We start from the raw sequence: 25,092 nt of genomic DNA, 5'->3' as shown, positions 1-25,092 counted from the left end.
CTCTCCATCTTCCTTTCTCTCTCTGCCCCTGCCTGGCTCTCTCTCTCTCGCTCTCTCAATCTCTCTCAAAAGTAAAATAAAAACTCTTTCAAAAAAAGAAAAAAAATATATAAGGTAATGATTATAACAATAGCAGTAATTTACTGAGCCCTTACCATACACTAATCACTAAATGCTTTATGATAAGGGATAGACACTATTACCTTATTTTTATGCATGCAAAAACAGAGGCTTAGCCAGCTTATAAACAAATGTCTATATTTTTATTGAGTTGAATTTTTTTTTTTTTTCTGACATGAGTTCAAATAAGAATAACAGTGGTGGGGCACCTGGGTGACCCAGTCGGTTAAGTGACCGACTTTGGCTCAGGTCATGATCTTGTAGTTTGTGCGTTTGAGCCCTGCATGGGCCTCTGTGCCGAATGAAGCTTGGAGCCTGGAGCCTGCTTCCGAGTCTGTGTCTCCCTCTCTCTCTGCCCCTCCCCCACTCACACACTCTCTCTCTCTCTCCCTCTCTCAAAAATAAACATTAAAAAATTAAAAAAAAAAGAGTAACAGTGATTTCTATTTGGGCTGGGCAATGGGAAGCAGGATATTGGAAGATGGGAGGAAAGTGAGGTCATGGCATTTACTTAGTATTTATATTTAAACATACAAAAATTATATAGAGAGAAGTATATATAAATATAATATAAATTTAAAATATCATTTATTATGAGCGATACATGGATTATATCATGTTAAAGAAATCAGAATACTCTTATCCTACCCAAAGACACACAAAAAATGATTTAAGATAAAAAGTTCCTTGATGAACATGAAAACAAGAGGATGTTGTTAGAGGATCGGGATGTTTGAAGTATACAAATGTGGAGCTGAAACACCCAAAGACAGTAGCTCCCTCTTGTGCATGGTGCTTGGACACTGCCAGCAATTGTCTTGAGATGCCCTTGTCCATTTCCACGGTTCAGCAAGCCCTCTTCCGGGTGTCACATTTTTTCTTTAGCCACTGACAAAGGGGAAGGCAGCCCAGAACAGCTTTGTCACCAGCCTGGACTGTCAGCCAGGCCTTGGTGCTGCTGAGGGTTGGCCTCACAGCCACACCATAGCTTTCTGTGGAACATAAACCATGTCATAGAACGCCAACAGCAGACCAGGCCATTCTGTGACCATGAAAAATCAAAACCAAAAGAAGACTCCTCTGTAATCGTGTCTGAGCTCTGAGCACAAAAGTCCACAGGGCGAGAGTGGACAGAAGCCTGACAAGTCTGTTTCTGAGCTATCCCCCGAGGGCTGAGGCGTTTGGGACTCTTCAGACCAGCGACCCTAGGACAAACTTTGCTTTCAGTCATTATTTCTAAATCAGATAAAGAGCTCTGTCTTTGTGTCCCTGAAGACTGGTCCATTTAGTTTTGTCTGGATCTGTGATCAGTGATGACTGGCCAGTGGCTAAGTTGTGGGGATCAGAAGTTACCCCCTTTTTTTCCAAATGTTTATTTATTTTTGAGAGGGAGACAGGGTGCGTGCGAGTGGGAGAGGGGTGGAGGTGTGTGTGTGTGTGGGGGGGGAACACAGAGGATCCAAAGCTGACTCTGCACTGAGAGCAGAGAGCCCAAGTTGGGGTTCGAACTTGTGAACCGTGAGATCCTGACCTGAGCTGAAATCGAATGGTTAACTGACTGAGCCACCCAGGCACCCCAGAAATTACCCCATTTTTATAAACCATGTTATTTTTCCTAGTTGTTACAATCTAAAACTGCACCTCTTTCAAGCCAACCACTTGCTTCCTTCATGTTTTCTCATTTTAATAGGAATTTGTACATCTCTGTCTGTAATAAACACAATTTCACCAGGGATATTTTAGAGTTGCAGTTGCCAGTTGGGCTTTTGAAATGAACAAGATAGTTCATTTAAGAAGTACTTTAAAACAGAAAGCAAATAAACCCACATGAGGAGATTGGTTGGTCTGATTTGTCTTAAAAAAAAAAAAAAAGGTAACTTAATACAGGACTTATCCCTCCTTCCTTCCCAACTGGAGTTAAGCAGTACTGGCTTTTTAATTGTATGACTTGATAAAATTATCGAGGACCTGAGTTACTTTCTAAATGTGCTGTCATTCTCTTTTCTGTGTGTATGTGTTAAAATCCACTGTTCAACACCTAAACTTTATTTCCTCTCCTTATACAGAAAACAAAGTAAAGCTTTACAGTGGTAATTTCATATCTGCCTGAAGCCAGTTGCCTTTCTTTCTTTTTCTTTTCTCTTTTTTTTTTCTTTTTTTCTGTTCTTCTTTCCATTTCCCTCCCTTGGGAAACTAAACATTAGCTGATTAAAAGAAAATTACTTTGTCCAGGTCAAATTTCTCATTTCAAACATTTGAAAAAGTCTATATTATACTAACTCAAAAAGATATATGCACCCCTATGTTCATTGCAGTATTTTTACAATAGCTGAGATATGGAAAAAACTCAAGTGTCCCTAGATAGATGAAGGGAGAAAGAAAATGTGGTACACACACACACACACACACACACACACACACACACAGAGGAATATTATTCAGCTATTAAAAAGAATAAAAACTTGTCATTTGCAACAACATGAATGGACCTAGGGGGTATTATCTAAGTGAAAAATGTCAGACAGAGAAAGTCAAATACCATATGATCTCACATATATATACACAATAAAAATGAAACGACCAAGCTCATAGATACAGACCACAGATTGGTGGTTGCCTTAGGTGGCAGGTGCGTTGAGGGGGTTGGACCAAATGGGTAAAGAGAGTCAAAAGGTAAAAACTTCTAGTTATAAGATAATTAAGTCATGTAGTTGTAATATATAGCATAGTAACTATAGTTATGAATACTGTATTGCATATTTGAAAGTTGCTAAGAGAGTAAATCTCAAAAGTTCTGGTCACAAGAAAAGAATTGTCACCATGTGTGGTGACAGTTGTTAATTAGACACAAATATTGAACAATTATGTTACACCTGAAAATGTTATACGGCAATTATACCTCAATAAGAATAACTATAGCTTTCTACAAATGATATTTATAAGCAATATATATTTCTTTAGGAAAGTAAATAAATTAAATAACTAGTTTGATGAATTAATAAGTTACCACTGTTTCTGTAACTTCTTTAAGATTAAAACTTAAAACTGGGGCGCCTGGGTGGCGCAGTCGGTTAAGCGTCCGACTTCAGCCAGGTCACGATCTCGCGGTCCGTTAGTTCGAGCCCCGCGTCGGGCTCTGGGCTGATGGCTCAGAGCCTGGAGCCTGTTTCTGATTCTGTGTCTCCCTCTCTCTCTGCCCCTCCCCCGTTCATGCTCTGTCTCTCTCTGTCCCCCCCAAAAAATAAATAAATAAACGTTGAAAAAAAAATTAAAAAAAAAATCAAAATTAAAAAAAAAACTTAAAACTTCAATTAAAATTAAAACATGTAAAAATATTCAACTAAATATTCAATATTCAAAAAAGTATTCAATATTCAAAAAAATATTCAACTAAATGGAATGATAATAAAGGACATATTATTAAAGGGTTCTTTGTCAACATTCTTCCCAGCTTTTTAAACAAATGTTGTCTGTCCAACTTCAGCTCAGGTCAGGATCTCACAGCTCATGGGTTTGAGCCCAGCGTGGGGCTCTGTGCTGACAGCTCAGAGCCTGGAGTCTGCTTCAGATTCTGTGTCTCTGTCTCTCTCTGCCCCTCCCTCACTCATGATCTCTCTCTCTCTCTCTCAGAAATAAACATTAAAAAAAAATTTTTAAACAAATGCTCTCGTTGTCATCAGATACACCCTCAAATTTCTGTCTGTGCAAAGTGAAAATTCATACGGTAAAAATGCATATCCATTCCAACACCATTAGTAAGCTGAGTCAGCCTGTCCGCATTGCCTGTGTGGGAGAACATAATAACTTTTAAAGAGCATTTTCTAATTATATGGCAAAGTATAAGCAAATTAGGGGTGTCCAGGAGTTCAGGGAGCCAAACTATGAGAAATCTCCATCCTTTGACAGACTCTCTCCATGGGCCATGTCCTTCCTTCTCCTCAGCTCCTCTTCTTCTGCCAGGAGATTAGATCGCATAGATCCTCACATCCCGTTCAGCTGTGGCTGTTTTCTGTACAGCCACTTAGGCATCTATACATATAGTCTGTGTATGTATATTCCCTCTCGATGGCTTTAGCTACTGACCATTTTTAGTTATGACTCCCAAATTCTCATCTCCAGGCCAGACCTTCTTCCCTAGGTCCTCTCACATCCAACTGCAGCCATTGTATTCTGACTCCCCTGCCTTGGTGCGTGCTGCCTCTCTGCCTGGAACACGCTAGCATGTCAGGCTAACTCACACACCTAGGCCTATCTCAGGTGCCACTCTCCCCGCCAGGCTGAGTGATACAGGTCCCTCTGTTCCCTGTTACCGAAACACCTGCTTTTACCGAAACAGATGTTTTGCCGAAACATCTCCCTTTCTTTACGTGTAGCCTGTTATACTGTAATCTTTTTTTTATTATATTATAATCATTTTTCTGAACAGCTGGTTATCAATTATAGGTTTCACACATAATATATACGCAATAAGTTGTTGAACAAACAGGTTCCGTTTTTAATCTGTGTGGGTGTAGTTAAGCCATTAATTCCCAAATAGGCTGTCTTTAGGGGCGGGGAGAATGCATATTAAGATTTGAATCTGACCGGTTAACAAGCTTTAACCATTTATTACTCTCTTTCCTGTTATAGGGTGATTTGTGGATGTCCTGTAATTAGTAAAACAGCCACTAAGCTTGTTTTCATGGGTTGTTATCAGAAAAGTCACAGGATTGCTAGAGTGATGTTTTTCTATTTCAATAGGTGCCACAATTATTGCAATGCACTCTAAATCGAGTTGCGCATAGAAATAATTACTTGTTTCTACATGGGAAACTTTTGTGCTCTCATTCACATTAACTCAATGACTCCTCTGCAAAATCCACTAATATAAACTCTGCTGTTATGCCCCCTTAATAAATAAAACTGAGGTTTAAAGAAATTGAGCAACATTTCCAAAATCACCTAACTAGTATGGGGCAGAGTGGACTTGAACTTAAGTCTTGTTCCACATAGCTGAAGTCCTTGAACACCATGGTACCTTTCAAGGGCATTTGTGAAGAGTGCATACAGCAGGTCAGTCATCACCAATTACGGAGACAGACTAAACCTTTTGATTCCAGGCAGAAAAAACTACACAGACCAGTTCTCAGAGAAACAAAGACAAGACCGGTCCCAGAGGAAAAACAAAGCATAAATCCTACCCAAGTCACAGCCTGCCACATGAATGACTTATCTTGGCAGGAAAGGGTATGTGTGTCTATAAATACAACTGTGGATTGTAAATGTATTAAAAAATCAGAATTCAGGTCCCACCTGTTCTGTCCTAAGTCATCTTCTACGCAGTCTAGTGCTTGAAGAAATGTTGGCCTTTGCAATTAACAGTCATACATTGGCAAGAATTATTTGTTCATCGAGGATCACAGGCTGAATTGATTTTGCAGTAAATGCATGCTTACTGCAAAGTAATGCAAAAAGTATGCATTTTTAACAGCCAATAAATTATTCAGGTTTAAAAAAACCCTTGAAAACAGAAATGGTGAGGGGCATCTGGGTGGCTCAGTTGGTTAAGCATAACCCTTGATTTCGGCTCAGATAATGATCTCATGCTGGGCATGGGGCCTGCTTAAGATTCTCTCTCTCCCTCTTTCTCTGCCCCTTCCCTGCTGAGGTGCAGGTTTGTGTGCCCACTCTCTTATAAATGAATGAATGAATGAATGAATGAATGAATGAATGAATGAACGAACACACAAACAAATACATAAATTACGGAAATGGTGAGAGACTGATTGAGTCTTGCAGCAAGGGAAGTATTTGAGGGGAAACAATCCCTGGGGCAGTGGAGGTGGTGCAGGAAAGGGGGCACTGGTTGTACTTTTAGGCTTGACTGGCTTGCTCTTCATGTAACAGGGTTAGACAGACTCCTGTGAATCTTCAGAGGAACAAGAAAAATTGCTTTTTTCTTATAAATGTCTTGGTGGCCCTTGTTCTTGTTTTGCCACCATTTTGGTAATAACCTTTCAGATGCCTCAAATCTTTTACAAAATTAAGACTTAAATGTCAGGGCGCCTGGGTGGCTCAGTCGGTTGAGCTTCCGACTTTGGCCCAGGCCATGATCACACAGTTCGTGGGTTTGAGCCCCACGTCAGGCTCTGTGCTGACCACTTGCTCAGAGCCTGGAGCCTGCTTCGAATTCTGTCTCCCTCTCTCTGCCCCTCCCCCACTCATTCTCTCTCTCTCAAAACTAAACAAACATTAAAAAAAAGACTTAAATGTCAAAACCAGCATTGGATATGTACACACTTTATATCATATATATACACATGCCATATATATGTATATATATTATATATATGCCATATATATGTATATATATTATATATATATGCCATATATGTATGCATATATTATATGCCATATATATACATATATATATATGTGTGTGTGTATATATATATATATATATATATATATATATAGTCCTCTACTGCCTACCATTTCCCCAAAGTGGTAACACTGAGAACTATCCTAATGATTGTGTGCTAAAAAAACAAAACAAAACCAAACAAAAGGCTGTTACAGTTATACCTTAACCTATAAGGGTAACCCCAGATCTTGTAGGAAATCATACTTTTTTAAAATTTATTCAGCACCTAATATGTGCCTCATACGTATAGTAAATGAACTATCTCAGTCCTTAAAATTGGTATTATGACTGTTTTACACATGATGAAGCCTTCTGGATGGAAGGTAGGAGTGCAGTAAATAAATAGCTGTGGATATCTTGGCACCTGCCCATGGTACCCTTGGAGTCTATTCTCCTGGGGAATTAGGGGGCAATAATCTGCCTCCTAACAAAGATGTGTGTAGCCCTCAAAGTTGACCATGTCGGAGAAGTAATCCCGACCTTCATTTCCACAAGCAGCAGACAGACACAAGTATTAATGGAAGCTGAAGGGGATTCTTTTTCTGATATTAACATTTCTTTGTTCAATGTCCTGTCTTCAGTTACCAGGAAAAAGAAGTGAGCTCACAGAGAGTGGAAATCTAGTTGTCCTCATTCACAGCTGTACTCCCTCAATAAATACTGGGGAAGAAATAAAGAAAGTCAATGTGGGAAAATGGGCCACACACTACCAAAATGAAGAAATATATATATATATGTTTTGTTTGTTTTTTTTTTTTTCTTTGAAAGGAAGACTGCAACTCTGACTCATAGGAAAGAGGACTCCAAAGATGTGAAATCTGAACTGGGATCCTACTTGTGGGCCTGGTGGGCCAGGATGAAGCTTGCAGAAAAGGGTAAGATGGAAGGGTCAGTTGAGGACAGAATAGGATGGCTAGGGTTTAAACTTTTAAATGTGGATTCCTGATCTGAGACGTGTTTCTTCTTGCACTTACGTCATTTACCCTTACATTTGCACACATCCCATGTTTATTAAAGCATTACTGTACAATTAAGCAATGCAAACCCTAGAAGACTGTTGGGATGAGATCTTTACTCCATGCCAATGGGGGAACATAAAAGACTTCAAGCAAGTTATTTGTTGTTAGGAAGCAAAATCAAATTGATTACATTTCCAAAGGAGTATAATATGGTGGAGACAAGGCCATCGTGAGAAAATCATTTTAAAAGCTCCTAAGCATAAGCAACTCATGACTAAAGACACTGCATTGTTATGCAACATGAGTGTCAGGAGAACAAATTTACTCATGACTCATGCTTCTGTATTACACATCTTACTGGATGTTTCCTTCACCTTAAAGAAATGTGAACATAAGTGTGTATATAAAAATACCTGCTATCCAAAGCATGTAAACACAACAGCTATTAGGCTAAGAAAAATCTGTTGACATGGTGTCATCAGAACCACTCTTCCAAGACTGAGAGTTACTCCATCTTTTGAAAAGTATGGCCAGTAAGCCAACGTCCTGCCAGACACCAGCTAGCCCCTGCTGCGTCTTCCGAATTGGGTCGTCCTGAACAGCCGGGACAAGACAGAAGAGTGAAAGCCCTGAGAAAGAGGTGTAAAAATAATCCCCCTGCCGCAACCGCACCCTACTCTGCCTGTCTTTTGCATTAAGGCGAGTAGGGAGAGACCCCAACTCTGCCCAATTCCAAGCCAGTGGGTCCCTCCTGGTCTCCTTTGTCCGCCCACAAAACGCCTCGAGGGTGCGGACCAAAGTAGCCCACAAAGCGGCTGAAGCCAACCCACCGGTACCTGCTCCAGAGGTCTCCCGGTTGCCCCCCGGGTCATCCGGAAGGTCCCCGAGACTACATAGCTCTCTCCACCACACGATTTTCACCGACTTTATTGGCCCTGGACTTGGCGGGCCCCTCGCCGCCCACCTCCCCACTATATCCCGCCAGCCTTCCATGACATCGAGTATATTGAAAAATACTGCGGGCGGTTATGAAAAGAGCCTTTGCTGGGAAAGCCAGCTCCCCTGTGGTGGCGTCAGGATCACTTGCTCTTCGCCTTTTGACTCTCCGTCTTCTTGGGCAGCAGCACGGCCTGGATGTTGGGCAGGACGCCGCCCTGAGCAATGGTGACTTTCCCCAACAGCTTGTTTAGCTCCTCGTCGTTGCGGATGGCGAGTTGCAGGTGGCGAGGGATTATTCTGGTCTTCTTGTTGTCACGAGCGGCATTGCCAGCCAACTCCAGGATCTCCGCTGTCAAGTACTCCAACACCGCCGCCAGGTACACGGGCGCCCCAGCGCCTACTCGCTCCGCGTAGTTACCTTTGCGCAGCAGTCTGTGTACTCGACCGACCGGGAACTGGAGGCCCGCGCGGGAGGACCGAGATTTAGCCTTTGCCCGCACTTTGCCGCCCTGCTTTCCACGACCAGACATGTTCACCTCTCTCCAAAAACTCCTGCCTGCGAAGCGAAACGCAGCAATCCAGCTCTGAGCAAGTGAATGTGAAGTACTACACCGGAACTGCCTTTAAGACTTTGTGCTGACACTAGGCGGTGCCTTCTCATTGGGCGCAGCAACATCCTCAGTTCTATTGGCCAATGACAGGCAGGCTCCGCTTCCAACCAGCGCTCCTGGTTGAGGGACCGCCTTCTCCAGCTCTGTCCAATCAAAAGAGCAAACTCCTAGTCCTCATTTACATAACCCCCCATATGAATACGCAGGACCGGACCGCTCTGCGTTTGGGGCCTTCGTTGAATTCAGTGCATCCTGAGATTTGAACGTGCAAGTTTGCTCCAAGGAACGTCTTAAGAATTAAGGAACCATGGTTAGAAACTGAAAAATCTGGAAGAGCTACTCTGTCTACAAGCACGAAGCACTCCAGCAAGAAATACTAAAAGCAATTGAGGACGCAGGGTGAGCCCTACTTTGCTATGCCCGGTAGGTGGATTTTCTCACCGTATACAGCATCCTAACCAGCTAATTATCTGACTCCAGACCCCGCGCTTGTGGGCAACACTGCCCCTCTGCCTGCCGTTTCTTTAAACATGCGCGCCTTGTATCCTGCAAACTCAGATGCGCCTGCTGTTACTCAACAGTGTGGGGAGCTGGCTCCAAAAGATGCCTCGGACTGAACTGACCATCTGAACTTTCTTAATCAGCCTAGATGACACTGGATCCCCGCGCAACTCTGCCATTCACAGGTTGCCAATCTTCGCTTCTAGGGACTGCGAAACTAGAGTGCTAGACTAGACGTGAATGCTTTCTTCAGAGACTGCAACAAGTTCGGTTAGCCAAAACCTAACATGTCTTGTCTTTGAGGTTATGAGCCTGAAAAGAGTCTCTGGATTCCAGGGAGAGGCCACAGGAGCAGCACAGTTTCTGAAGCACAAAATCTTGGCCCTGGTTTGCTCCTTATTCATCACCGCGCTGCTGATCATGTTCTCCAAGAAGACTGAGGGTCTCCTTGTAGAGGAGTCCGGAAATCAATATGGTCGCCTAAGACATTCTGGTGGCACTTGGTAGTTCCCTTTCCCAGTCCTCTGCTGCCCCTGTGGTGCTCCAGTCCTGAAAAGACTAAAAAGAATGGTAGCAACTGTACTTACCTAAATTGCAGAGCCATAGCATTTGGAACAAAATAAGTTGGTTGTTTTTTTTTTTTTTATTTTTTTTCAACGTTCATTTATTTTTGGGACAGAGAGAGACAGAGTATGAACGGGGGAGGGGCAGAGAGAGAGGGAGACACAGAATCGGAAACAGGCTCCAGGCTCTGAGCCATCAGCCCAGAGCCTGACGCGGGGCTCGAACTCCCGGACCTAGAGATCGTGACCTGGCTGAAGTCGGACGCTCAACCGACTGCGTCACCCAGGCGCCCCTGGTTTTTTTATAAGAAACTATTTTTTAACAATTCACTGACATAATTTAACAATTATACAATTATACTATTTGTTTTAAGCACATTAAAATAAGCAACATTTTATGTGGATTATAGTATCCGTTTAAAAGTAAAACAAATTTACCCTCCCACCATCCTAATTAAAGATTTGATTGCAATGAAATCACATTTTTGCCTATTTCTGTACGTGTCCTTATTGCCTAGAACAATGATTAACCTATATATACATAGTAGACACTCAATAAATGTCTTTGAAGTTGAGAAGCAGTATACTGTTATGATTAAGTCATTCATTCTGGAGCCAAACTGCCTTGGTCCAAATCCTGGCTGTACCACTTACCAGTTGATAAGCTCTGTAGGTATCCCAAAGTGTTTGAAGATTAAATATGTTAGTAAGCATCCAACAACTGCTAGATAAACTGAATAATGGACAAACCTCCGGTGCATTTATTAACATGTTCTTGATATGAGTTTTGTAAATTTTGCTTAAATTTTGCCTGTATTAAGGGAAACTTTTAACAATTATTATTTTGGATATGTTTTCCTTTTATTCTTGTCAGCAAGAGGATTTCTAACTTGAAAATGTTCTAACTTTGATTTTTTAGTCTTAATAAAATATAAGTTAATCAACCAATTTACCATTATAAGAATCCCGATCTCTTCAAGATCTGATAGACTTTTCTTTCTTCCTGTCAAGGATTAAAGTCATGTAGTACAATATGACTATTCAGGATTTTTTGCAGTCATACACACAGTACTCTGAGGACTCTTTTATCGCTAACAATGAAAATGTGTTATGGAGATGGGTAAGGATGGGTAAATTATAAGCATTTATACCTATCGAAAAAATTGCTATAAAGCTTTTTTAGAAAGTTAAAGACTGGGGACAGGGAGTACAATTCACTACAATATTCCTTCCTCCAGATGTTAAGTGCCTGGGAAAGAGTTATGAATCATCCTCTAAATACTGCTGCCTTTTATCAATAAAACCTTTTGGGAGGACAGAGAGTCCTGTATCCTAGAGCGGTGAAACTACTGAGAGTTTCATTTTGTTCAGGGATTCTCTTAAGAAAAAGATTGAAAGCCTCCTGATGAGCTATTTGCAATACAAATCACTCTTTCAAGCTACGATCATGGGCTCTATTATTTTAAGACCTCTGAATTTTAAAGTGGAAGATGTGAGAACCTAAAGTTTGAATGAAATAAGAAATTTACTTTATTTCAACTAAATAATCATAGAAATCGTTATTTGTTGAAAAGCAAAAGTGCGCGGTGTTGGGGAAGAGGGCAGAGGAGGCAGAATAATCTGTAAAGGGCGCACAAGCAGTGATAAGGCAAAGTCTGGGAGGAGTGAGGAGGGGATAAGATCTTTTTTGAAACAATTTTAATTCTTTCTTTGCGGGGGTCACAAAAGAGAAAAAAGTATTAAAAAATCTCCTCTGCCTCCCACTAGTGACTTGAAAAGATCCACAGATGAAAAGGTGTAAAGCTAATTGCTTTGAAATCTAACAAGATAGAATGCATTCCCGGCTACTATTTATTTTTCATATTAGTCTGGGAATGCTGTTAATAAAGTAAGCATTCCTAGAAAGCGCGCGAGAATGGGTATAGAGGGGACACGGGAGGGAGGAGGTGGGGAGAGGAAGCCAGCGCGCATAAATCTGGCCTATTTTTACTCAAGCGTTGAGAAAACGAAATACCAATGAGTCTTTCCTCAATTTTACAGTAAAAGTACCAAAAAGCTTTCCCAAGAAAGCAAACAACGAAAGTCAACTCCTTCTGCTCACAGCTCCCTCCCTCATTTTGGGAGGGTGGAAAAAAAAAAGTCCCTTCGCGCCTAGAGCTCCGCCCACTTGCTTGAGGTTTTCAAACAGGTCCGCCGCCAGGCAATATAAGGCTTGGTCTCCAGTTTTGTAACCCCTAGCTTCTTGCTCTTCGGCTTTCAGGTTTTTGCGTACTGAAAGGATGTCTGGTCGCGGGAAAGGCGGCAAAGGGCTGGGAAAAGGAGGCGCCAAGCGCCACCGGAAGGTCTTACGGGACAACATCCAGGGTATTACGAAGCCCGCCATCCGCCGGCTGGCCCGCCGAGGGGGTGTCAAGCGCATTTCGGGACTCATCTATGAGGAGACCCGGGGAGTACTTAAAGTATTTCTGGAGAACGTGATCCGCGATGCAGTGACTTACACGGAGCACGCCAAGCGCAAGACCGTCACGGCAATGGACGTGGTGTACGCGTTGAAACGCCAGGGCCGCACGTTGTATGGCTTCGGTGGCTGAGCAGTCCCGGCGGCTTATCTCCACATTTCTAAAGGCCCTTTTAAGGGCCCCCAGGACGTCAAGAAAAGAGCGAATACTTTGCATTTACTGTGTGAATGTGGAATCTAGACGCAGATCGGTGCATTGGCTGAAATGCACCAGCCCGGTGTCCTGAAAGTACCTGTCCCGGAGGGTAGCTGCAGGTTGCAGGCGGCGGGCTTTGGGCTTCCGGGGGGAGGTGTGGGCGGTTAGTGCTTGCAGTAGGGGCCCAGCGCCGCTCTCATAGGATGTAGTCTGGGGAGTGCGGTACCGGGTGGAGACCTCGTTCTATGGTACACATACACACTGGGCTCCTGAGGTGACTTCGGGTTCCATTTGAGGGAAGGAGGTATCTCCACTGCAGAAAATCCACGTTTTAGATGTGGCGGTTGGCTTGTAAGCGGCCGAGGCCTCTGTCCCTGAGCCTATATACAGGATTCTATGCAAATTAGGGCTAGTTGGTGCTGCCTCCGATTGGGTCTGGGGACCACGCGTCAGAGGGGACGGGTCCTCGTCAGTGCGGCACGGTTGCCTGGCCCCTGAGAAGGCGGAAGTGCAGATAGCGCGGAAAGTGCTAAGTGCGGTTCTAGTGTGGCACGCAGTAGTGCCGCCTTCTGTGAGTATTTTCTTTGCTGACGTTTGAGTAGGAGGTGACCCAGTGCCGACGCTGAATAAAGGCGGCCAAGCGCGGGCGAAGTCGAAGGCGGGGCCAAGGCTCGCGGCCTCGGCCAGTGGCCAGCTGCAGTTAGCGGCATGGAGCGGGTGAGCATCCCGGCCCGAATGCCTGGCGGTGGTGCTCTGACCCCTGGCCGTGGAGATCCAGGAGTTAGCCGGCAGTGCGGCCAGGGGTGCGGGGCGGCATCGTGCTGCTGTTCAGGAGGAGATAAGCCCTAGCTGTAGAGTAAAAGCCCTTTTCTGAGCCGTCGGCGGGGCTGTGGGTGGGAGCTGGACGGAGGCCCGCGTTCTGATAAATTCGGTGGAAATGGTGGGGGCGAGGTAGCTGTGTAATCGCGGGTCCTGCCCAGTGATTCCGCGGTGTGGCCTGGAAACCCGGAGCAAGGGCGGCCTGTTTGAGGGCGCTTTCCCCAGGCGACTGTAGGATCAGGACCCTGGGGACCCGTCTTTGTGCTGGCCGGCAGGGGCCGCCAGTGGGGCGAGGCGGGAACGGAGCTCACTTGGAAACATTTCTAGTATTCTCCAAGCGGAATCTGGCATTATACCAATTATTGGGGGTCAGGCGCTTTGGACCACTTTGTGTCCCATTACTGCGTTTGATTCCCCAGCAAACTTATGAAGTATTTATTGCTATTTTACAGATGAGGAAACTGATAATGGGGGAGTAAGAATTGGAGGCAAGAATTGAACCCAACCCTGTTAGATCCTGCACCCTTCGGCCTTACCTTTATATGACACTGCTTCTGCCATGGAGGCCTCTTGGCCCTATTTGCTGATATTTCACTTCTAAGTATTTTCCCCTACTCCATAAAGATTGAAGTGTGTTCGTGATTCTGGTATTAATTAAATTTCTAGGGTACTGAGACAGTCCCAGAAGCTCAACTTTCTGTAATACAAATGAAAAAACTGAGTTACTTAAAAGAAACAGCAAAGTCTGGCACACTTTGGTGCCTCTGTATTTGTTGACCGTGGAAGGGTGAATGTAAGTAGGTGGTAGATAGATAATGTACCTATTAGATCTCCAATTTAACATGAATCAAATATTAGGGTGAAGATTAGGACCCCAGTGGGTCATGGATATAAGTATTTGTATGGCAGTTCAATATATCTATTCCTTAAGTATTTAGCTTACTAGGAATTGCTTAATTTTTTTTTTTTTTTTTTGCTTGTATTTTTGGTGATGGCCTTATTTCTTCCTAACTGCCTAATAGAATTCACGTTCTCCCTTGGAACATAGCTATTTTTGCTCATGTCTTATGCTCTTTATAAAATATAACCAAATTATTGGAGCACAGGAAATCTTTATATTTGTCTGTATGAGTCCTATGGTAGTACTAGCGGTCCTAAAGTAATCATGTTTTCCAAACCCAAACTGGGTCACATGATTTGAGAATACAACAAAGTATCTGAAATTGGAACTGAGATTTTTCTGAAGTTGACTAATAAAATGCCTTACTGCAGGGGCCTCCGGGGGGCTCAGTCAGTTAAGCTGCCAACTTCCTCTCAGGTCATGATCTCACAGTTCATGAGTTTGAGCCCCGCATCGGGCTCTGTGCTGACAGCTCAGAGCCTGGAACCTGCTTCGGATTCTGTCTCTCTCTCTCTCTCTCTCTCTCTCTCTCTCTCTCTCCCCCTCTCTCCCCTGGCTCACACACTCTCTCTCCCTCTCAAAAGTAAATAAAACATTAAAAAATTAAAATGCCTACTACAAATGTTTGTTAAAGAACTTAAAACTTCTCTGTAATGCCTCCCTTAAATGTGAACGGGATGCTGTTGAAATTAGCAAAGTGATCTCTTCTGATGTTTGAACATTTAATGCCTCCTTTGTTCCAAGTACTGTTAAGTTTTGAAGATTCAGAGATAAATAAGCACGTGTCTGCTATCAAGAAGCTTCTATTTTCTTAGTAGACATCGGGAGGGTGGTACACGTGTGGTTTACTCTAATAGAGGGGCATGAATGAGGTGCTGTTGGTGCACAGAACAAATTTTGTCAGGTGTAGGGCTGTCTTCAAAGGTCAGATGGTATTAGAAGGGGAATGCCACACCAAGCTTAGGGAACAAATGTCATGAACAAAGGTCACAGTAGTTCCCAGGCCTGGTGTATTGGGGACCTCCTACTGTTGGATATTTCATTGGTCCTGTGTACTAATCTCTGTGTATTTGTTTAACCTTATTGATAATATTAATTAGAATGTACATTTAAATAGCACTTTATACATTTCAGAAAGCTTTCATACAAGGAGGCAACCTGATAAGTACGAAAAACCCTGGACAGGAAATTGGGTCTTAGATGGTAATTGTGATCTTGTTGCCAAGTATCAGTGTGACGTTTGATTATTTGGCTTCTCAAGGCTTTGTCTCCTCCTATGCAGGAGTAATACTCAGCCCAGACACACGAGTGTGGAGACAAGCTGACTGTTGTACCTGGTTTCCCTTCTGATCAGCCAGTGACTATTACCCGTAACCGTTTGTTAAATACTTTAAATATCACTCAATTTCTAAGCTCTCTTTTTTGTTCTGGAAACCTTTCATTTTTCATGCATCTACTGTTATCATAGCTATTATTGCTAGTATTCTACATTCAGAAACACTTATTTCCAAGTCTTTTATTTGTAAGCACAAATAAGTAAGCACAAATATGTGTATAAGTAAGAATTTAAAAGTGGGATATAAAACTACATACAGCACAATATTGATATAGTAAAACACTACAATTAATCTTTTCCTTTATCAACATGTTAACAGTAGTTATTAATGAGTAGAGGTTTATGATTATTTTAATTTTCATCTTTAGATATTGCGGTATTTTCCGAGTTTTCTACAAGTATACTTTAATAATGAAATCAATATTTTTAAGTATTTTACTTTGAAATGAATTTTCACAAGTATGATATGACCAGAGGATTAATGGGAAGGTTATATAGTGCATATGGAAAGGATACATATACACATGCACATGTGTATGTGTATATTACAAGTGGGAAGAATGTATCATTGACAGTACTCTACTATATATGATATTATCTATAGGTTATATATACCTTCCCAAAATAGCTTTGTCTGTATCTCTTACATTTCACATGTAAGGGGTAAGGGTGTAAAGGGATTTCATTTCCTCAATTAGACCTGCCAACTGTTTCTTTGAAAGAAGAGTCCCTGATTTATAGTGGGAGACCCAGAAGGGAGATAAGGATTCTATAGGTAATCATTAACATTTAAATTCTTCCAGGGAATTGTCTTGCTTAAATATTTGATGAAATACGATTTTTGCAGTGGTTTCTAAATTCAGTGGTCAGAGAAAGAAAGTAATTTGGTTACATTCCAGGTTGTGGCCCAAAGGTAATAACTGCTGCCATCCCTTCTCTCAGCTTTACCATCTGTGTCCATTCTCTTTTCTCTTGCTTAGGTGGCTGCAGGCAAAACAGTCTAGTGCCTGTGGATATGTCTGTCCAGAATAGGAGATTAATTCTCTTCATTCAGTCTCCCGTAAGGAAGGAGGAGAAAAGAGCTGTCAAATGCCTCTCTGGACTGATAACTCATAGCTGTGATTGCCCTTATCTTCCCATGGAAGTAGCAGCTCATGGCAGTGGAACTGATTCTGCCTCCTTTTAGTAAGCCTGGAAAGGCAATATCTGATTGCAATTCTGTCTTTAGAATTTGAGGTACATGATGCCTCTTTATCCACAGCTTGGACCGTAGTTATGAATTCTGGGACAACAAAAGAAGATTCACCCAACATCTGACATCCTCATAAATACTATAATCCACAGATAATTTCCGTTCATAATATGTGTATCTTTAAATATTTTCCATTGTCTATTCTTATGTCTATATTGGCGGTATCTCTCCCATCCCAGTTTGTGTTTGGAATTGTTTGATGAACCCCGTATACATATTTATGTCTATGTGGAGGTTCTTGAAGGATCCTGGATAACTGCTCCATTTCCCACCCTCAAATGTAACTGGTTTATTGAATATTCTCAACTCAGGAGACAAATGTGAAAACTTCATCCGTTCTCTATCAGATCTCTCCTTTAACCTCATGATATCTTGAAAAGATTCCATTACGTTTTGGTCACTGTCTCAGTTATTAAAAATCAAATCTACTTAAAGTTTCAATCTCTTATTCAGTATAAAAAACTTTTCCTTCCTCCATGGCTGACTAGCTCTAAGCTCAATAGATGTGGAGTGGGGAGAGGATGGTTTGTACTTTCACTTCCCACTATAAAACCTGGAATCCAGAGGGGCCCCTTGTCATGAGCCTAGAGCAACGGAAAAATTTCAGGAAGCATCATGCCACATGTAGTAGCTTTGGGTAAGTCCCTTAACAAATCTGAGTTTCACTTTCCACATCTATAACATGGCAATAACAGCTCTCAGGATTTTAAGACGGTTAAAAGGGATAATATAGGCAATATATGGCAGGTTGCCTGACACTTATTATACATTTACTAAATGTTGGATGTTACCATTATGATGATAAACATCTACTCATTCCCCATCCCTTAACCAATGACTTGTGTCCTTTTAGGCCTGACCTTGTTTGGAAGTTCTGATTAGCTTATGAGGGACTGAAAGTAAAGTCTGTTCCTCTCTGACACCTTTTTGATTCCTCTTTAATTTTCCCTAAATCACTGTAGAAATATTTATTTCATTTTGGACCTCTTTATATTTTCAAAGCAAAATCTATTATTTCATCTATTCCTTAAAACACCTCTTTAAGGCTAGTGTGCAAGTGTCACTCTTGTTTTTTGTAGTTTGACAGACTCATGTCCCTTGAATAATTATTCAAATTGCTGTAGCCAGTTAGTGGTAACATTATGCCTAAAACCCAGGCTGCATGACCTCTGCTTCCCAAAAGATATAAATGCCACATATTTATACTAGTGTCCCATATGCTTCTATATTTGTAATTAGATGTTTCCACTCTGTAACTGTTGATGGGACATACTCAAATTAGGTCAGGAATGTAATTGTATACTGGTGTTTGATAAGAATTCTAGGAGTCAGTGATAATGTATAGATAGTATAATGACCTCATAATTGTTAATGTGGTTGAAGATTAGGCATTATAAAAGTTGAAACCCTTCTGAGTTTTGAACAGCATGAGTTCATTGTTAATAAATTATGCCTAAACTTTACTGTAACAAATTTAAAGACAGTATTAAGAAAAACTAGCAATCTTGCTACCCGGCGGAACTATTTTCATTTTTCATCCGTACCTTTGTGATGATAATTTTAAGTGTCAACTCGATAGGGTCAAGAAATTTGACCAAATGTTATTTTGGATGTTTCTGTGAGGATGATTTTTTTGTGGATGAGATTAGCATTTAAATCAGTAGACTTTGCCCATAATGTGGGCAATCAGTTGAAGGTCTTAATAGAACAAAGACTGCCTGAATTCTGCCAGCAGACAGGTCTTTGAGCTTGAACTGCAACATCAGACCTTCTTGAGTCTCCAGTCTGCTGGCCGACCCTTAAGATTTTGAACTTGCCAGCCTGCATAATCATGTAAGCCAGTTTCTTAAAATAAATTTCTCTCTCTCTCTCTAATATAATATAATATAATATAATATAATATAATATAATACAATATATTTATGATATTATATATTACATTATAAATTATTATAATAATTATAAATTATTATAATAATTATAAAATATTATAATGTAATATATAATATCATAAATATATTATAATTATTATATATTATATATTATATAATTATTATATATTATATAATTATTATAATGTAATATATATTTCTAATATATAAATTTCATAATATATATAATTTTTACATATAATCTCTCTCTCTCTCTCTATATATATATATGGATAGACAAAACTTGTCTTTGTATGTATGTGTGTGTGTGTGTGTGTGTGTGTGTGTGTGTGTGTATACATATATATTCTATGGGTTCTGTTCCTCTGGAGAATCTTGACTAATACAACCTAATATGTTGTCATATTTACACATGTTTTACTATGAGTTAGCATACTATTTTGCATTTTTCTTCTTCTCTTAACTTATACCTACATGTAAAGTTACATGGGTAAATAACGATATCTGTAAATTACCTTAATCTATGTACAAATGTTTTTCTCCACTGTCTTTTTCTCTTTACCCTAAATATGTATTATTATATATATGATATATATGATAAATATATATATATTATATATAAACATATATGTTATATATAAATATATATATATATTATATATATATTTCTCCATCTCTTTTGTCCTCAACCTGACTTCCCTCTAAACCTAACCTTGGATCTTTTCCTGCACTTAAATGCCAAGTGTTCTGAGGTACAGTCTATATTGATTGCCTCTACTTCTTCAAATCACTACTTAACCAAATTTAAAAACCTTCACCCTCACACTATACTGAAACTACTCTTAGGTTATCAATCAGCTAATTATAAAAATCCAATTTTGTAACTTTTTTTCTTATTATAAAAGCAGTGCTTATTTAATAGGGAAACAATAGGATATAGAGAAAAAGCAAAGGAAACACATTTATTTTTTAAAGGAAACACATTTTTAAAAACTCTTCTGAGTCCTGCCTTCAGAGGTCATCACTGTCAACGTTTTAGTTTATATTATAGTATTATGTGCAAATATTATATTCACATGTAACTGTATTATATTTGGGGGTACTTTTAAACATTTATAAACAATCAGAAAATCAGGATGATAGCATATATATTAGTTTAATATTTGCTTTTTAAACTTGTCAACATATCAAGAATATTTTCCATTAACTGTTTTTCCACATGACTTTTATTAGATGTTGTACAAACACACCATGATTTATTTAACCAATTTCTCACCATTTGACATTTTGTTTGTTTCCTCTGGGAGCTATTATAAATAATGCTGCAAAAAATATTGTTGCACATAAATCCTATGAACATATCTGATTATTTACTTAAATATATTCCTAGAGGTAGAATTTCTAGGTGAAGGAAAATGCACGACTTTTGAAATATGTGTCTCCCTGCCATGGAGAAATACTACACCCCTTTGAAACTCTCCCATATCTAAATGGGAGATTTAGAAGTGCCCATTTCTCCACACTCTTATCAACCCTGAATAGTATCATATTTTTAGAACTACCATTGTTTCATATGAAAAATGGTATTCTGCTTTTTCATCTGAAAAAGATGCAAAATATGTCTCGGTAAGTATTTGTTGGATTAATAAATGAATTATTATGGAAAGATTGACTACTTGTTCAAATATCAGTAGGTCATTTGGATTTTCTTTTTTGTGAATTTTCGGTGTTTGTTGTCTACCCTTTCATTTCCAATATGAATGTTAGTGTTTTTGAAATCACTTTAAAGAATCATTTTACATATTAGAAATATGATCACTGGTATACCAATTTTTTCATCTATATTTTTCCAATTTCTCCTTTTCCTTTTTATTTTAATTTTTTAAATGTTTATTTATTTTGAGAGAGAGAGAGAGAGAGAGAGAGTGAGAGCACAAACAGGGGAGGGACAGAGACAGAGACAGAGAATCCCAAGCAGGCTCCAAAATGTCAGTGCAGAGCTCAGTCTCATGAATTGTGAGGTCATGACCTGAGCTGAAATCAAGAGTCGGACACAACTGACTGAGCCACCTAAGCACCCTTTTATTTTAGTTTTGAAGAAAACCAAAATTTGAACATACTTATAGACTTTAAAAATTACACAGTTTTAACTAAAAAGCCATAAGACCTGAAACATGATATTGAGTTATGTGAATATAATAAAATAAATATTGGTTAATGTTTTGACCTCACAATTCAATAAAATATTTGCCCCTCCAAATAGCAAATTATGTGTTTGATTTGAGTAGGTGTGGGGGTCTTAGAACATTTAATCTTGCAAAAGGGATAAAGGGAAAGGTGGAACATTTCAGGGAGTCACATCAAAAATCTTATTTTTCCATGTGGCTATGTAATCGTGACGAAAGGAAGAGTAGGTGTGCCTGAGAAGCAGGGGAATGGAATGCTTTGGTTTGCTTTGCCTGTAGCATTTTGCACAGTTAACAATTTGTCTTTTTCTGGAAACATGAGTCTTTTGTCTTTCACAACCATGTTAGTATTCTCTACTTTTGTGCAATCTCTTTTATTATCTTTATTTCCTTGCTCATCTTTTCAAATGCGAGTGTTTTTCAACATTCCATCCATCTTGTCTTCTTTTATCTGGTTTAAATGGGTAATATTATTCACAAGTGCACTTTCCAAATTAGTACATTATTTTCTTCCTCCAAACTGCCCCTTATGATAAATTATAACTGTGAATAACATTTTCTATTACAAATGTTGATACTGAACAAATCCAAAACATTTAGAGGCTTATTAATGCAATACAAAATAATTCCTTACTATTATGATAGTCCAATGAGGATGGGTATCCTTGATCAGAAGAGAGCATTCTTTCCTGACTAGATTCAGGTGTGTATGTATGTATGCTTCATTTTTAGTCGAGTGAAGCTGTAGGAAAATCAAAAATGTTCTTTAACACTGATCTGTCTTCTCACCTAAGTAAAACAGAACTTAATGGGATGTGGCTAAATAATGAAGACTAATACTTGTGCATATTGACTCAAGAAATTTCCTCTAGGGGCACCTGAATGGTGCAGTTGGTTGAGAGACCAACTCTTGGTTTCATCTCAGGTCATGATCTCCTGGTTCCTGAGATCAAGCCCCGCCCCAGACTCTGTGCTGATGGCACCGAGCCTGCTCTCCCTCTCTCTCTGCCCTTCCCCTGCTTGTGTTCTCTCTCTCTCTCTTTGAGATAAATAAACTTTAAATAAATAAATATTAAAAAAATAAGAAATTTCCTCTAAAACAAAGAGGCGTTTGTTCATGGGCAGATTGTTTATGGGAAATCTTAAAAGAGGACTTGTGGCTTATCAGTGGAGTCAATGGAGGTACTACAGCCATACAATTTTGGGGGGTAATGCCATGAAATCTGCAGAGGTCTAGGATGAGGCTGTTCAATATAGTACGATTAAAGCTTTGTTTTTTATGAGAGGCTTACTGAAAAATCAAAAAGCAAACTTGAAGGCATGATGATACAGGTTATGTGACCACTCTATAATTTACCAAATTTATATTCCACTAGGGAATTCATCCCTGCCATTCCCAACACGCCTAAGTACTTAATCCTTTGGAATATTTAAAGAGAGAACTGATAGAATATCAAAAAATAAACCTTTAATGTATATCTATCTAAAAATAAATTATTTAGGAAACTGTGGGGAGACTTATGATTATTGTTGGGAAAATAGTTCCTGATAATGAAATAATGCCATTGTTATGATGTTTCATTGCCATATACCACTGCCGGAAACTGCACTGCAGTGTTCAGGTCTGGGAAAATCCCAGGTACTGACTCAGAGGAAGAGAAGAAGGAGTGGGGCTATCATTCTTGCAATGCATTATAATTTACACACTGTGATTGTGCATTTCATGTGTGGCAAGCATGATCCTAGACTCTAGGGAAACAAAGTCACGGGTCTCAGGGTCTGTAACATTATATATTATAAAAATGAGTACTTACTAAACTGTTTTATAAATATGACTCCAGAAATATGAAAAAAGTACAGCTATTCAGAAGCACAAAGAATAATAAATTTTGCTGGGAAGAGTGAGGAAAAGTATTCTAGAGGATATGTACTCTGTCTCCAATCTAGTCTCCAATGGTGGGACCTGAGCGACTGGACTAGTACAGGAAAAGACTATCATGACGGTTAAGAAATTTGGGTTTTCAGCTGAAATAATTTGCAAGTTACTTATGAACAATCAGAGAGGGTCCTCTAGTCAAATGTGTATTTTAAAAAGATCCTTTGGGAAGCAATCACAAGTGAATTTGAGAGTGTCAAGATGGGAGATTACTGCAGTAAATATGATGTCATCACGCAAGAGAAAGGTAAGAACCAGGGAAGGAAGGGTGGAAAATGGATGCGAAAGAGTAAATTAATGCCACATTAACAAGCTAGATTTGACTGGACCTGGTGATAGTCAGGTAAAGGTGGTGAAGAGATGGTAGAGGGATTCTCACACTTGGCAGGTTACCCCTGGTGGTACCATTCACAAGGTGAAGTGGGTGGAGCAAAGGCAGGAGAGCAGATTAGACAAGGGTTGAGGGCCTCGAGGATGAGTTCACTTGATAGCACAACAGTCCTCAGACTCCTGATGCACAGTCATCAATGAGGGGCTGAAAAGGGAAGACAGGGACTACAACATACGGATGTATTTGAGGACATTCATTTTGCTTCTCTCATGAATAATTTTTAAAAATTTTTTAATATATGAAATTTATTGTCAAATTGGTTTCCATACAGCACCCAGTGCTCATCCCAAAAGATGCCCTCTTCAATACCCATCACCTACCCTCCCCTCCCTCCCACCCCCCATCAACCCTCAGTTTGTTCTCAGTTTTTAAGAGTCTCTTATGCTTTGGCTCTCTCTCATGAATAATTTTAAACTGAAATGGCCTGATAACTATCCACATTTTAAATATCATCTAAGGAGACTTATCAAAGAACAGTTGTAACTTTTGTATGTATTCGGAGGTGTTTCAATGTATTTGCCAAACAATTTTACTGCTTCTAGTATATACCGCATGAGCCAGGTTTTTGGTCAGTTGTCTGTAAGTTTTTAATAAAATAAAATATATATTGATTGATTGTATCAAATCTTGGAAAGTAATATAAAATATGTCAATAACTTTAAGTGATCATGGTAATAACATACAGTTTTTCACATTTTACTAAAAATAAAAATTACTTTATTCAAAAGTTAAAACATCATCGCTTAAGTTGTATCTTTCATGTATTTTTTTTGTTCCTTAGTACTTTGTTCATTGAATAGAATCTGGCAAATTTCTTTTCTATTTTCTTTTCTTCCTCTGTTATTTTTAATATTTCAATGATAGTTTTTACACAGTCTATCATCTTTTTCCAGTTCTTTCAGAGATTTTGATCCAAGTTTTAAGTATTCTCTCTGTGTCTCAAGGCCTTTTGCTACTTAATAAACTCCTTTAATATATATGAGCCATCAACACTTGACCTTTAAATAAATCCTCAAAAGTATCATTTATAAACAAGGCAAAAGTACAAAAGCTAGAGATCATTTCATGGTGTGAAATAATCACATTATATTGCATATCTTAGCTTATGGCTACCTTTATATATCTTGTAATATCTGGAAAAAAAGTCTCCAAGCCTGAGAAAGCTGTCAGTGGTCCTTTCTTGACTGACTATAACAAGGGCTTGACTGAACACAGCAGGAAGTGGATCTGTGGAGGATGGTGGACTTGCATGTGGCCTCCACTGTGGACTCTATGGCCATCACCAACCAACAGTTTGGTGCTCTGACTAGAAAGAAGGATAAGAAGGATCTATGGTTCTGGTTGGTGCTTCATCTGATGATGGTGGCAAGTGGAATCCCAGACAATGATAGCAGAATCTAATCTTTCAGAAAAAAAAATATTCTTGGGGCGAAAAATCCATTTTTATCTCTATTATATATGTGATCTCTACTATATATGTTATCTCTATTATAACAGATTTAGATAACTTGAACAGTCTTCAATAATTTAAGAAAAAGTATGTATTTAATCTCATTAGTATTCACATGCCTTGTTATAGTGTTGATATTCTATGCAATTAATGTTACTATTATTACTCCATTAATTTCA

General features: G+C 39.7%; 2 protein-coding genes across 2 annotated transcripts; one reads left to right on the top strand and one right to left on the bottom strand.

Moving 5' to 3' along the window:
- Positions 1-8,391: 8,391 nt before the first annotated feature.
- On the bottom strand, positions 8,392-9,068 carry LOC125171304 (histone H2A.J). Its single transcript, XM_047868622.1, has one exon. It carries the CDS (start codon positions 8,949-8,951, stop codon positions 8,562-8,564), a length of 390 nt encoding a protein of 129 aa, XP_047724578.1. The 5' UTR covers positions 8,952-9,068; the 3' UTR covers positions 8,392-8,561.
- A 2,691-nt stretch (positions 9,069-11,759) lies between these two features.
- Positions 11,760-12,855, top strand: LOC125169968 (histone H4). The gene has a single exon (XM_047865942.1). The coding sequence runs from the start codon at positions 12,376-12,378 to the stop codon at positions 12,685-12,687; it is 312 nt and encodes a 103-aa protein (XP_047721898.1). The 5' UTR covers positions 11,760-12,375; the 3' UTR covers positions 12,688-12,855.
- Positions 12,856-25,092: the final 12,237 nt, after the last annotated feature.

The sequence above is a fragment of the Prionailurus viverrinus genome, chromosome B4 (assembly GCF_022837055.1).
Source record: "Prionailurus viverrinus isolate Anna chromosome B4, UM_Priviv_1.0, whole genome shotgun sequence".
Classification (NCBI taxonomy): Eukaryota; Metazoa; Chordata; class Mammalia; order Carnivora; family Felidae; genus Prionailurus; species Prionailurus viverrinus.
Note: the sequence above shows the minus strand (reverse complement) of the source record. Positions and strands in the feature narration are given on the sequence as shown.

Excerpts from the sequence above, each read along its gene's own strand:
- LOC125171304 (XM_047868622.1), bottom strand. The coding sequence starts at position 8,951 with ATGTCTGGTCGTGGAAAGCAGGGCGGCAAAGTGCGGGCAAAGGCTAAA.
- LOC125169968 (XM_047865942.1), top strand. The coding sequence starts at position 12,376 with ATGTCTGGTCGCGGGAAAGGCGGCAAAGGGCTGGGAAAAGGAGGCGCC.